The sequence below is a fragment of the Halichoeres trimaculatus genome, unplaced genomic scaffold (genome assembly GCF_033239565.1).
Source record: "Halichoeres trimaculatus isolate MK-OKI-2021-1 unplaced genomic scaffold, fHalTri1.1 fHalTri1_scaffold_23, whole genome shotgun sequence".
Classification (NCBI taxonomy): Eukaryota; Metazoa; Chordata; class Actinopteri; order Labriformes; family Labridae; genus Halichoeres; species Halichoeres trimaculatus.
Window position 1 is genome coordinate 20912119 of NW_027437201.1, and position 13929 is coordinate 20926047.

The following is a 13929-nucleotide window of genomic DNA, read 5'->3' on the forward strand; positions in this document are numbered from 1 at the left end:
TCTATCTATCTATCTATCTATCTATCTATCTATCTATCTATCTATCTATCTATCTATCTATCTATCTATCTATCTATCTATGTCTATCTATCTATCTGTCGTTCTATCTTTTCATCTATCTATCTATCTATCTATCTATCTATCTATCTATCTATCTATCTATCTATCTATCTATCTATGTCTATCTATCTTTCTATCTATCTATCTATCTATCTATCTATCTATCTATGTCTATCTATCTTTCTATCTATCTATCTATCTATCTATCTATCTATCTATCTGTTAATAATTCATGAAACACAGTTGGTTTGCTGTAATCTCATCACCCTTGTCTGACATCAGCGTAGCTAACATTAGCTCTTTCGCTGACGCTATAGCTAGGTTAAGTAGATTGTTATCACGAGCGAATTCAAAATACAACCAATAATTCAAAACAAGGCTAATTTTAGCATGGGGTAGCAAAGGATTGGATATATTAAAAAAAAAATCAATAACATGGGAAATTTTTCATGGCCCTTGATTTCAACCAGTGGTGGCTGCTGGTCAGTCAAGGAGGGGAAGCTCATTTTTTTTCTGGCCTACATCATAAATTTGTTTATTTATTTAAACGTAAATTCTACCCTCCGTGTCAGCTTGCTATTAGCTGGAGCTGCTACGTGAGGCTACGACAGGCTGTAAGTGTGAGTGACAGGGGGAGAAGCTCCACAGTTGTAGCTGTAGCTGCTTATTGGTGAAAAGAGAGAGAATCTTTAAACACAACGCTTGTCGTTTTTAAGAAAGGTAAACTCTCTGGGGATCGATAAAACCTCCGGATCAGTCCAGAACAACTGAGAAGATGCTCCGGTGGAGGGTTATACTTCAAGATCTCTGACTCGCTCATTTCACTGTCAATCAAAAAGGGATTCGGCCTCAGACAGATCATCCAATCATCATGCAGAAGCCCAGCGTCCAGGCCAGCCATCTGCCTCATAGACCCCAGAGACGCTGAGCGTCCGATGGGCGGGACAAAGCCCAGCGTTTATCCAATGACCGTCCAGTTTCCACAGTGGAACAACCCACTCTACGCTTCCCCGCTGAAGTCAGAAGACGCTCAGCGTCCGACTGTGTTAAAGCGCTGAGACGCTGCGGGGATGAATGAGAAGGAGGTGGAGCCAGTTACCTGTGATAGGAGCTGATTCTGAACAAAGATGAAGGAATTCTGGCTCAGATTTTATCAATGAAATGTTCACACAGCAGAACACATCACCACTTCTTTAGGGACATTTTAGGGGAAGCTGAGCTTCCCTTGCAGTCTTAGAACAATCGCCACTGGATTTCAAGTGAGGTCTCGGTTTGTCTTCGTTTCAAGGGCTGCGTAGTTCTTCATCTTGATCTTACAGAGGATTGGGACACCACTTCACTACACATGCGTACGTAAAACCAAGGGCTAAGATGGCTCTGTTCAATGAGGGACTGGAGTGATTGGGACTTGGATCCTGCGAGAAAAACAAGTTTTAGCAAATTTCCAACATTATTGCAAATATTGACAGTATCAACTATTGTAACCTAGCAACTAATCCTTAATGCTTTGTGTCACTGAGCAGGTGTGTTTGAAAAGTTAACATTAACAGTCCTACACAGGTGAAAATAGCATGTCCCATTCTACCTTAAAACGAAAAGTTAGCAAGGAGAATCATCATTCCATCCTGCGTGGACTGGAAAGTTTTCAATCTTCAAAAACCCAGTGCAGTGCATGAAACCAGTAACTACTTAAACCCAGTCTCTGGATCACAGCCCCGGCCCTTTGAGTCTGAATAACACAGTAGAGCCAAAACCACAAATGTCCCACAGCGGCAGGTCAGTGATGGCGTTCCCTCAGAGCTGATACCAGGCTGTGTTTTGGTTCACACAGCCAACAACAACAACAACTACAACAACAACATGCTGCCAAAGTTTGTACCAACAGACACACGACTCATCACACCGTCACACATCAAACACAACAGTAATGCATCCATTCACACGCCATTTACACACTCACACGCCTGTGTGTTCTGAACACGCTGTGCGAACACATTAAAGCTAATGAAGGGGGAGTATCAGTGATGCAATATTAGTCATCTTTGTAAGCACTTTTCACTGTCTGTGATCTGCTGAGCTGCCTCCCCTCCTCTGTTAATGATTACAACTCGCCAGCGAGGCTCCTAAGCTGTTTACACACTTACACACACTCACACACACACACGTTTCTGCAGCGCTGAGCCAGACGTCTTATAAAGGTATCATTAAATTGAAAACACTTGAATGGAAAGTGATGTTTACTGAAGTTTGCGCTCAAATAATTCCAGAGTGTGTGTTGGAGAAGAAAAGGCAAGAAAACAACTTCACATGAGGAAATAAAAGCTGGCCTTCGACGTCTCTGAGCCTTTTATCAAACACCATGTGTGCAGAATCCACTTTAAAGACTTTCCCCCTGAGCTTTCAAAGGACCTGATCTTGATACTTATTGATATTTCTCGCCTTTATTGTGTGTCGTTACCGGAGAGACGCGGGCGGACAAAAGCAATCAAACAAATCCTCTGAAGGAAAATGCACACACACTTAATAAACCCTCATCTTATTGGGTAAAACCACTTTTTACGTGCCAGAGAGGATGCCAGCCTTGATGTGAAATAAGGACAGAGTCTGGTGACAGAGTCTGGATCAAGTTTTTGAGCCTGAGAAACTGGAAAGAGCAGAAGAGTTTCCCCAAACTTTCGTAACTTTAACCTGTTTTCGAAAGTGATAAACAGGCTTTTTTAAGTCTTCACACAAAAGCTTGAAGAGAACAACAAAAGTGACACCCAGAAGAGAGGCTGGGATTCAAAGAGGAGCCCGCAGCCGCCGAGGAGACACGGAGCGAGCCGCAGAATTAAACACCCAGATGGACATTTTGACACGGAGCTTTAAACTTACTGTCAACAGTGGAATCTAACGCTCAACAGTGGAATCTACAGCGAACAAACACAGACCACACAGACTAAACACAGACACCAGCAGGCCCCGAACGCTCTGAGGATGAGCAGCCACCAAAGAAGAAGAACAGCCCGCCGCTGTCCCGCGTGACCTCGAAACCTCCACCTTCACATTCCCATCCAAGCCGCCAAGCCGTTATCTGCGACACCGCCGCCATGTTTGGATGTGACGTCGCGTCTTCAAAGTAAACATAATCGTTCATGTTGTTAAAGCAACAACCGAAGCTTCCCGACAAACAGCGAGGGGAAAAAAAAAACATTCCTCTCATCGAGGCCGCGCGAGGCTGCGGTATATGATATAAATAGATCCATTATACAGATTTTTCCACGAGTTTTGCAGAAAAATACTTTTACAACACGAGTTTAAAGCGATGCCGATGCATGTTCCCACCATCCTGTGTCCCGTTCAAAACCGCACATAAGGAGCGCTCCTCCCGCCCTCCGCCGCTCTCACTTTCATTGCCACATTTTCTGTGTCATTTTCTGGCTGATGTCATCCCTTAAAAAAGGGGATTTGCTGAGTTAAATGAGGTTTATGGAGGAATCTGCCGCAGCATTTTGGCAAACAAAGGCATTAAAAGGAGAGGCCTGCAGAAGTCGTTTGCAGCGTAACAAAGCAGGGAGAAGCTTTTTCTTCATTATCAGTTCAGGCATCGTTAAAGCTCTCAGTCAAGAAACAAAAGCTAATTAGGGAGGGGTATTAATCAGATTTTATGGATACCAATGCCTTTATCGATTCTGCTTATCCATTCAATTCTTTATCAATTCCTCCTGTGGATTTTCTCTGCACAAAACGTAGCTTTACTGGTTTCCTGTATCAACATTTAATTGAGTTATAAGTGAATAAATATGAAATTGGTCACTGGATCTGGATATCTCTGGAGGTAAATAAATAGAAATAATTTAAAAATGTACTTTTTTTGTTATGTTATTGACTGAAGTAGGCCATCTAGTGTCTGAAAGTGGTTATACCTCTGAGATGTTTGGCGTATTTATGAAGCCAGCCATGACACTTGATATTTGACATTTGGAGTTCTCAGGGTTGTTTAAAAAGACTAACTGTGATATGTTTCTGTGATGAAAGTTGAAATTCTATTCTGAAGCGGAAGTTCGACCAACGTATGCTAAGCGCTAGCATACCAATGCAATTTCCCATATACGCTAGCATCAAGCTAGGCGGTCAATCTTGCATAAACCAAAATTCCAAGCGTCAGATTTTTACCCTAAATACCCCCTAAATCTCTAAATAACTATCCAAATTCAGACAATTAAAATAGACATTTCAGTTAAAATAATTAGGTTGACCTTGCTAATACCGGGTTGGACCCCCTTTTGCCCTCAGATCTGCCTTAATCCTTCGTGGTATAGATTCAACAAGGTCCTGGAAACATTCCTCAGAGAGTTTGGTCCATATTGACATGATATCATCACACAGTTGCTGCAGATTTGTCGTCTGAACATCCATGATGAGAATCTCCCGTTCCACCACATCCCAAAGGTGCTCTACTGGATTGAGATCTGGGGACTGTGGAGGACATTTGAGTACAGAGAGCTCATTGTCATGTTGAAGAAAGCAGTCTGAGATGATTCCAGCTTTATGACATGGAGCGTTATCCTGCTGGAAGTAGCCATCAGAAGATGGGTACACTGTGCTCATAAAGGGATGGACATGGTCAGCAACAATACTCAGGTAGGCTGTGGACTTTAAACCATGCTCAGTTGGTACTAAGGGGCCCAAAGTGAGCCAAGAAAATATCCCCCACACCATTACACCAGCAGCAGCAGCCTGACCTGTTGATACAAGGCAGGATGGATCCATGCTTTCATGTTGTTGAGGCCAAATTCTGACCCTACCATCTGAATGTGGAGCAGAAATCCAGACTCATCAGACCAGGCAACGTTTCTCCAATCTTCTATTGTCCAGTTTTGGTGTTGCTGTGTGAATTGTAGCCTCAGTTTCCTGTTCTTAGCTGACAGGAGGGTCACCCGGTGTGGTCTTCTGCTGCTGTAGCCCATCTGCCTCAAGGTTGGACGTGTTGTGTGTTCAGAGATGCTCTTCTGCAGACCTCGGTTGTAACCAGTGGTTATTTGAGTTACTGTTGCCTTTCTATCAGCTCCAATCAGTCTGTCCATTCTCCTCTGACCTCTGGCATCAACAAGGCATTTTGTCCCACAGAGCTGCTGCTCACTGGATATTTCCTCTTTTTGGGACCATTCTCTGTAAACCCTAGAGATGGTTGTGGGTTAAAATCCCAGTACATCAGCAGTTTCTGAAATACTCAGACCAACAACCATGCCATGTTCAAAGTCCCTTAAATCACCTTTCTTCCCCATTCTGATGCAGATCGTCTTGACCATGTCTACATGCATAAGTGCATTGAGTTGTTGCCATGTGATTGGCTGTTTAGAAATTCGCTTTAACGAGCAGTCGGACAGGTGTGCTTAATAAAGTGGGCTCAAGAAGGTGGACAACGCTGATGAGTCTCTCTTGTGAGTTCAGTTCTTCAGTTAAAAAAAAAAAGCTAAATCCAAGTTTCCTTGGAAACTGCTAGCTAACTGCTAAGCTAAGATAGCTGCGGCAGACTGGCCGACGTAAGGTCCCGCAGCTCTGGCGTAGCGTAATGAATCGTTAAGGGGATTGCTAAGATCAAAAGCTACGATGTCGATGGATCCAAACATGTCTTGTTGAGTCTCAACAGGAACCAGTTTTCAATACTCAACCCAAAGAACAAGAATAATGGCTGTCTTCCGTTACATTTTATAGGAAAAAGTGAATCTAGTGATTTAAAAAATTTCACACTTTTATTTTTCTCGTTGAGTTTCAATGTTAATGAACATTCAAATGTGTTTTTTTTTATCCACTTGTGTTCATTTTTGAAGGTAGCTTCTTGACCTTGCTTGGCTTCGTTTTGGTCCGACAGGTGTCGTCCATCTTTCTGTGCAGTCAGTGATTTTAATAAAGCCTGTGTTTGACTCTCCTCTCCGTCTCTTTGGTTTCAGTCGTCAGTCTGGAGGGCAGAGCCGTACATTTAGCCACCTTGGTGCAGGAGGCAGAGCAGAGGGTGTCAGAGCTCCAGGCCCAGGTCCGGAGCGAGGCTCCTGCTGAGCGGGAGAGCTCGGACCGGGAGAGGCAGCTGAAGGCCTGGGAGTGGAGGCTGCGGCTCTTCAGGCGCATGCAGACGGGCTTCGAGCACGCCAGTAAGTCCGACGAAGTTAGCTCCTCCAGTCCAGGAGTCGGTTTTGATTTTCCTTTTTGCACCCTTCTCTCTGCCGGCCTTCTGTCTTGGCTGACTTAATGGCTTCCACACCAGGCGTACAGCTCATGTGTGTGTGTGTTAACATTACGCCTGTATTCCTGCTTTAATTTTTTATTGGCGTTTCATGACACGCTTAGCGGCGGGGCCGGCAGCAGACCCAGTCACACGCACACACTCCACCCTCCCACAGATCTGCACTTTGATGCACCAGCTTTCTTTCCCCTGCACTAACTCCTGTAATTGAACAGTTTAGCTGTGTGAACATGGAGGGATCTTATTCACCACATGTCAGCTCAGTGTTTATGTTGTCACGTTCTCGATGTGCGACACCCTCGGCGATGATGGATTTCTCAACACTCTGCAGAGATAATAGATTTCAGACCCACTCCTGAATGTTAATCGCTTTTTACTTTTACAAGCATCAGTCACTTGAAGAACTTCTCCCTCCTCTGACGCTGAGTTTTGTATTTTGCTGCAGACCAGGACGACCAAATGAGGTCATTACAGGAGGCTGCCAGTCACGCGCTCCCTTTAATAATAATAATGTTGGTTGTATGCAGTGCAGGGTCTTAGTCACAGCGTGTTTGCTCCTCTGTCTCTCTGATTATTTGCTCTCTTGCCGTGTTTCTGTCTGCCTGCTCAGATCCTCCAGACGCTCCCAGTGTAGTTCGTCTGTCGGTCAGCAGCAGCACCAGTCTGAGGGTGGACTTCCAGGAACCGCAATGTGTCAACTCTGCTGTGGTTACCAAGTACAAAGGTCAGCCTGCAGGCCCGTGCCAGCGCTTAATTATAACCAAACACTTGTATTTAAAATGTGTGAAGTTAAGGCGCAAGATGAGACGTGAGAAGTCTCTCTGAGTCACAATTTTCAGCTTTTTAAATTCACTTTTTAGGCTATTAATTCAAAGAAATTTCACTGTTTTTTTCATGTGTGTGTATTTGCAGTGAGCTGGAGCAGTGCTCCTTCTCTCAGTCCTGTGTTGGGGGAGATCCTCGTGGAGGACACCAACCTGCTGCAGGGAAACATCACCGGCCTCACTTCTGTGAGTTTCCTGAGCGTGTTAGACTCTCCGCCTCATCCTCACTGCTCCATAAAACATGTTTCATGACTCAGTTATGTCTCAACAGCATCACAGCAGGTCAAAAGCTTCTGGAGATTAAGGTCCTGTTTACACAACAATGTTTAAACCCAAAACGCAAAAACGCAAAAATGGACTGACAATTCTGTAGTAAGCATGCCAGGCCTGTAGTTGGAGCTATAACTGTCCAGAAGCAGCTTTTGGGAGATCTCCACCCAAGTAGAAGTATGAATCTATTGGCTAACATGACAGCTTAACTTAATTGCTAAATGTGTGACATGATATTGGCAAAAAATGTTCAGTTAAGCAATGTTATCAATATATGTAATCAAATTTAAGAATATTTTTTTAATTTCTGCAAATTTATCATTGTTTTTATTTATGATTTTTTTTTCTTTTTTTTTAAGATTTCTTAAAATTTTTGATTGTTTAATTTTTTTAATTAAAAAAATAGTGAAAAAAAAATCAAAAATTCCCAAAAATTTTTTAATGTAATTTCAAGTTCAAATTTTTGCATTTCCATTTAAAACAAATGCCACTAACAAAAAAAGTTCAGTTGAGCAATATTATCAATAAATGTAATTAAATTTGAGTTTTTTAATTTTCGCAATTTTATTTAAATTTTATTGAAAGAAAAGTTTATTTTTCAAAATTGTTTTATATTTTTTATTGTTTAAACAAAATTTTTTCTGAAACTTAAAAATTTTGTAAAGGTTGAAAAAAAATCCCAAAATTTTGAAATTCAAATTCTTGCACTTCCATTTGAAAAAATTCAACTTTTTAGATTTCCTTATTTTGAATTTATGAAAAAGAATTTAAATGCATGTGAATTTGCAAGAATTTTTTCAAAATTTCTGTATTTTTTTACTTTTTCTAATTTCTTTTTTAAAAAAATGAAGAAATCTTTTGAATTTTTGCCAATTTTTTTAATTTTATTTGTTTTTTTTTCTAGATCTGCAAATGTATTTAAAATAATACACTTGAACCTCAACTTCAATTTTATCAATTAAAAAAGAACCCTGGTCTCTGACCAGTTCACTGGATTTTGACCAGGTATAGAATTTTAACTCTTGTGAAAATAAAGTAGATTTTGTGTCTCTGGAACGATATTAATCCAGGTGAGCTGAGGCAAAATGGCTCCTCTGAAAGTAAAGGTTACAGACCCCTGGTTTATGTGTAACAAAGCAACACAAAGAGCCTCCGAGCCTCAGCTTCTCCAGCTGTTGGTGCTGACTGATAAAAACTCTGGATCCTCTCCCCCTCACAAAGCTCTGGGTATTATTTACACGCAGCTTCAAGAGTTAGCTTTGGAAACATTTGAAGGCATTTCCCAAGTGACTCTTCTTCATTACATACATCAAACTCCACACACTAGTTTAAGTCACCACCCGTCCTCCGTAATGGGGATGAAGACTTATGTCCCTTCTTCAGACACAATCAGAAAAGTGAATTTGTTGCAGCAACAGTTGCCAAACAGCCTCTGAAGTGATAAAAAGAGCAGCTTGGTAGCCTGCCACCTGATTTATGTTTGGCGTTTTTAAGCGGCGTGGAGACAAATGGACGCTCGGGAAAGTTGTTTGTTATTGTGTGGGAGAAACCCCTCACCCCTTTTTTATTTTAGACCCCCGCTGCCAGCCAGAGCTCACTCCTGTCACATGACAGGGGTCAAGGCGAGGTCAGGAAGTGTCGGCGGCTGGTTTGATTGATCTGGCTGAGAAAGGAGAGACAGAGGCCTGCTGTCTGCACGCTGGGCACGGAGACGGACGAGTCATCCAAACAGACACCTCACTCACACACACACACACACACACACACACACACACACACACACTCAGACATCTGACCTTAGGAGAGACAAACAGATGAGCTGACCCTCACACATATCTGTGTGTTTCTATATCTACAAACTCTACCTCCTCCCTGTAGCTGTTTTTATATCAAACCTTTGTCCTTTTGTTGGTTCTGCTCTCACAGGGGACTTACTACTACGTCCAGGTGTCGGCCTACAACATGAAAGGGTGGGGGCCACCGCTTGTTTCCACCCCTACTTGTGCTGCACCCTCAAGTAAGTCTGATGGAACAGTGCCTGTTCAAGTAACAAGCATCTCTTCAAAACTTTCATCCAATTGGCTCTATACTTCAAGTCCTTCAGAGCTTTTAACCTCCTGGCAGTCAGACTTAAGCTAGCCTTTAGCTCGTGTTTTAGCCTCTAGCTGGTGTTAAAGCCTTTAGCTCGTGTTTTAGCCTCTAGCTGGTGTTAAAGCCTTTAGCTTGTGTTTCAGACTTAAACTTGTGTTTTAGCCTTGAGCTCGTGTTTAGTCTTTGCTTCTTGTTTATGCCTTTAGCCCTAAGTAGGCTTTAAGCTTGTGTTTAAGCCTGTAGCTTGTGTTTCAGCCTTTAGCCCGTATTGAGCCTTTAGTTCCATGTTTTAGTCTTCCCATGTGTTTAAGCCTTTAGCTCAGGATTTGGCCTTTAGCTTGTGTTTTAGTCATTGCTCATGTTTAAGCCTTTAGCTCAGGATTTGGCCTTTAGCTTGTGTTTTAGTCATTGCTCATGTTTCAGCCTTTAGCTCAGGATTTGGCCTTTAGCTTGTGTTTTAGTCATTGCTCAAGTTTAAGCCTTTAGCTCAGGATTTGGCCCTTAGCTTGTGTTTTAGTCTTCGCTCATATTTAAGCCTTTAGCTCAGGTTTTTGCCTTAAGCTCGTGTTTTAGTCTTCGCTCATATTTAAGCCTAAAGCTCAGGTTTTTGCCTTTAGCTCGTGTTTTAGTCTTCGCTCATATTTAAGCCTTAAGCTCAGGTTTTTGCCTTAAGCTCGTGTTTTAGTCTTCGCTCATATTTAGCCTTTAGCTCATGATTAGGCCTTTTAAGCTGTGTTTAAGCCTTTAGCTTAAGTTCAGGCTCTTAGCTCATGTTTTAGTCCTTGCTCATGTTTTAGCCTTTAGCTCGTGTTTCAGCCTTTAGCCTTGTGTCTTAGTCTTCCCATGTGTTTAAACCTTCAACTTGTGTTTAAGCCTATAGCTTGTGATTTTGCATTAAGCTCGTGTTTTAGTCATTGCTCGTGTTTTAGCCTTTAGCTCATGTTTTAGCCTTTGGCTTGGGTTCAGGCCTTTAGCTCATGTTTGGCCTTTAACTTTTGTTTCAGCCTTAAGATAGTGTTAAGGCATTTAGCTCATGTTTTGGTCTTTGCTCATTTTTTAGCCTTTAGCTTTTGTTATAGTCTTCGCTTGTGTTTAGTCCTTTAGCTCATGTTCCATCATTTACCCGTATATATTCTTCTGCTCTTTTTTCTTTTTCCCGTCTGACAGTTAGGATTCAGTGTCCACCTTACCTACAAAATTAATCAGAAATCGTTTTTAGCAGAAAAAAACACTGATCTCTCTTTTCTCCACTAAATTTCATTAGTCGCCATGCTGTTGTCGAAGAGACTTAGATGTGTCACAAATCAATGTGGTAGAAACTCCTCACAGGGACTTTAATAACTTTAAAGTTAAAAAGATAAACAAGCTGTTCAGGTCACTTCAGTAATTTGTCCCTGGCTGGAAACATTTTTTATAGCTGTATCAAAAGAATTTCATCATCATTTCTGCATCGCTTCATATTTCAACATCAGAGGTTGAACAGAACAGATTCAAACTCCCCATCAACAGCAGCTTCAACAAAAGCCCTCAGAGGCTTTCCTCGTCTCAGTAAATTAACACGGCTGCAGGAAATCGTGTGAAAGTGTGGAGTGTGTGCGCTCTGCATGACGGCTGAAATCTCTCAGAGCTTTTCCCACACATAAAAGGCTCGCCGCTCCGCGTCCACGGCACTGAAATCAGTTTATCTCCACGTCATTCTGACGTCGCTTTGACATCATTGGGGCGGGTGACAGCTGGAGCGGCAGGCTGGCCGGGTTTTGGGACCCCCTCTGCAGACGTCAGTGTGTGTAACCGTAGCCTCAGGACGGTGTTTGGGGCTGGCTGGCAGGAGAAGGTGCCCGGGTTCAGCCAAGAAGTTAACCGTGAAGTCATGTGAGACAACAGCTGAGGTGTTGAGTCACTGCAGCAACTCTGACACCCTCCATCCTCCTATCTATCTATCTATCTATCTATCTATCTATCTATCTATCTATCTATCTATCTATCTATCTATCTATCTATCTATCTAGATCTAGAGATTCCTTGTGTGTCTTGGCGAGTCACTCATTTCGTTGCGTGGAGTTTATTTATCCCGTGTATTGATTTATGAGATCAATTTCATGGACGCTGTTTGTTTGCAGCATGTTTAGTCTGAGCGTTGGTACACACCTCCAGAACGAGCGCGAGCAGAGTTACAGTGTGTGTGTGTGTGTGTGTGTGTGTGTTGGCACACAGAGGGCACATCTGGGGAACACATGAACATGTTTATCCTCATCCACACACCGTGTTTTTCACCAAGTGTGTGTGTGTGTGCGTCTTAGTTGGAGGAGACTGGGCTTTCCCTCTCTTTTTTCTCTACTGTCCACCTCCCTCCCGCCCTCCCGCCCTCGCTCTCGCTCCGAGCTAATTTCGATGTTGCGTGTTTGTGTTTTCCATTTGGGCCTACCACTGGAAATATTTGCATGTCTGTGCTGTAGCACGCGGCGCGGCCCCAACAGTGGGGGCCTTATACCGGGCCGTGGACGCCCATTAAAGGGCCCGCTTGTCCTGCCGGGACAGGCACCTTTCCGGGAATAGAGCTCACCGTGTTTCAGCCCCACGCACCCTCCGGGGGGCACCAGGGGAGGGAGATGAGGTGGGGATGGGGGGTTGGGTGGTGGTTGATGCTGGTAGGGGATGGGGGTTATCACTGACACAACCAGCAGGCAGGGATGCTGAATGTTCATCCTGTACTTTTTGGTTCTAGTATCATGTTCGGTGTCTTACTTTTTGCCCAATGTTTGTAACCTTGTGTACATGTGTGTGAGTGTGTATCTGTGTGTGTGTGTGTTTACATATGTGCAGGGGCAGCCATTAGCCATGCTGCTCAGTAGGTCTGTCTGTCAGCCAACCACAGTTTTCTCACACTGGGGTGGGAGCGCTTTACCACAGAACACACTGGGTCTATTTGGGAAGCCGTCTCACTGACATCGTACTCCTTGGGAAAAGAGAAATTTGAGAAATTTTGGGGGGTCCCAAATAAAGATGGGTACAGAATTAGGAACCAATTCATGTAAAATCAAACGGTACCATGTTTTAGAAAAAGAAAGAGTGGGCAATTCATGCTGGAGATGAACACAGCATTGCAGGTTTATATATTGAGGAATAAATGTGTTAAAGAAGCCATGAGGAGGACTGCAGCGCCACCTTCTGGCCTGGAGTCTCATGCACACTGTCGTTAAGATGTGACTTTTTTGGAACAAATTTTATTTGTTTAAGTCAACTTTTTACCAGATACAGCGCCACAAGTTCAGGTGTTTGTCAGTGCAGTTATGTAGCGCTACGGTTTGAAACGTGTCAACAAGCTAACATGAGTTTGCATCGTATGTCAGCAGCCGGCTACATGTAGTGCTATCGGCAGCCCGGTGCTACAACATATCCGTAGGCTAACGTGACAACAAGCTAACTGTCAGTTTGTACAGTGGTTTAGATGCCGGCTACATGTAGTGCTGTCGGCAGCCTGGTGTTATGATGTATCTGTAGGCTAACGTGACAACTAGCTAACTGACAGTTTATACAGTAGTTTAGTTGCCGTCCATATGTAGCGCTATCGGCAGCCCCAGTGCTACGACGTATCCATAGGCTAACGTGACAACAAGCTAACTGTCAGCTTTTACAGTAGTTTAGTAGCCGTCCGTATGTAGTGCTATCGGCAGCCCGGTGCTGTGAGACGTGACTGTAACGTAACGTTAGTGAATCCTGGTTATGTCCTGTCAGTCATCTACCAATCAGAGCTAACGTAACCTCACTCTTCATTTTATTGATAGACTCTCAAGTTTGAACAGACCACTGCAGAATAACTGCTGACTGTGGGTTGGAGTCAACATTAGCGCAAACAGTTTAGCCCTTTTAGCCTTTAGCTCGTGCTCTATCTCTCTCCTGTTTCTGTCCTTTTTCTGTCTGACAGTTAGGCTCCAGTGTCCACCATCACTACAAAATTAATCACAGAAATCCTAAAGAAATCGAAACTTCATCAGCCTATATGGTGTTGTCATAGAGACTTAAACGTGCCATAAAGATTAAATAAGATTCCTATTTACTGCTCCCCAAATCACGAGACAGAGGATGTTGTGGAGCAACTCTTATTTTGAAAGTCTCAGGGGGCCTCCAGCTTGGTCCTGGGATTCAAAGGCATGTTCCTAACCTCTTCCAAAAGTATTCATCATAGTCCAAAGTCAGGTTTATTTTCATCTAAACAAAGTTTGTGCTCTGCAGCTTATTGATCCAGGTTTGCCAAATTCAAAAATAAACTATTTAATGTTGATGTATTCAAATTTTCCACTGTGAGAACAACCTGTCTTTTTCCATCGTACAAACCTGCCCTTAATAAAAATCTTAGAAGGCTCAGACACCAGAACACAAGACATCCACGGACAGTAGTCTGTGTTGGCTGACGTTGCAGAGCTTGTAGATAAAGTATTAAAGTATTCTGGACTCCTGATC

At 43.0% G+C, this 13929-nt stretch overlaps 1 protein-coding gene across 3 annotated transcripts in view; it reads left to right on the plus strand.

Annotated features, from left to right (window-relative positions):
- The window catches only part of ankfn1b (ankyrin repeat and fibronectin type III domain containing 1b), a 212083-nt gene that overhangs the window by 180412 nt on the left and 17742 nt on the right, over nt 1–13929 (plus strand). For all 3 annotated transcript variants that reach the window (XM_074663682.1, XM_074663681.1, XM_074663683.1), the window contains 4 exons: nt 5994–6191; nt 6894–7007; nt 7196–7293; nt 9304–9394. In XM_074663682.1, coding sequence (XP_074519783.1) covers nt 5994–6191; nt 6894–7007; nt 7196–7293; nt 9304–9394 — 501 coding nt within the window. The remainder of the gene's footprint in view (nt 1–5993; nt 6192–6893; nt 7008–7195; nt 7294–9303; nt 9395–13929) is intronic.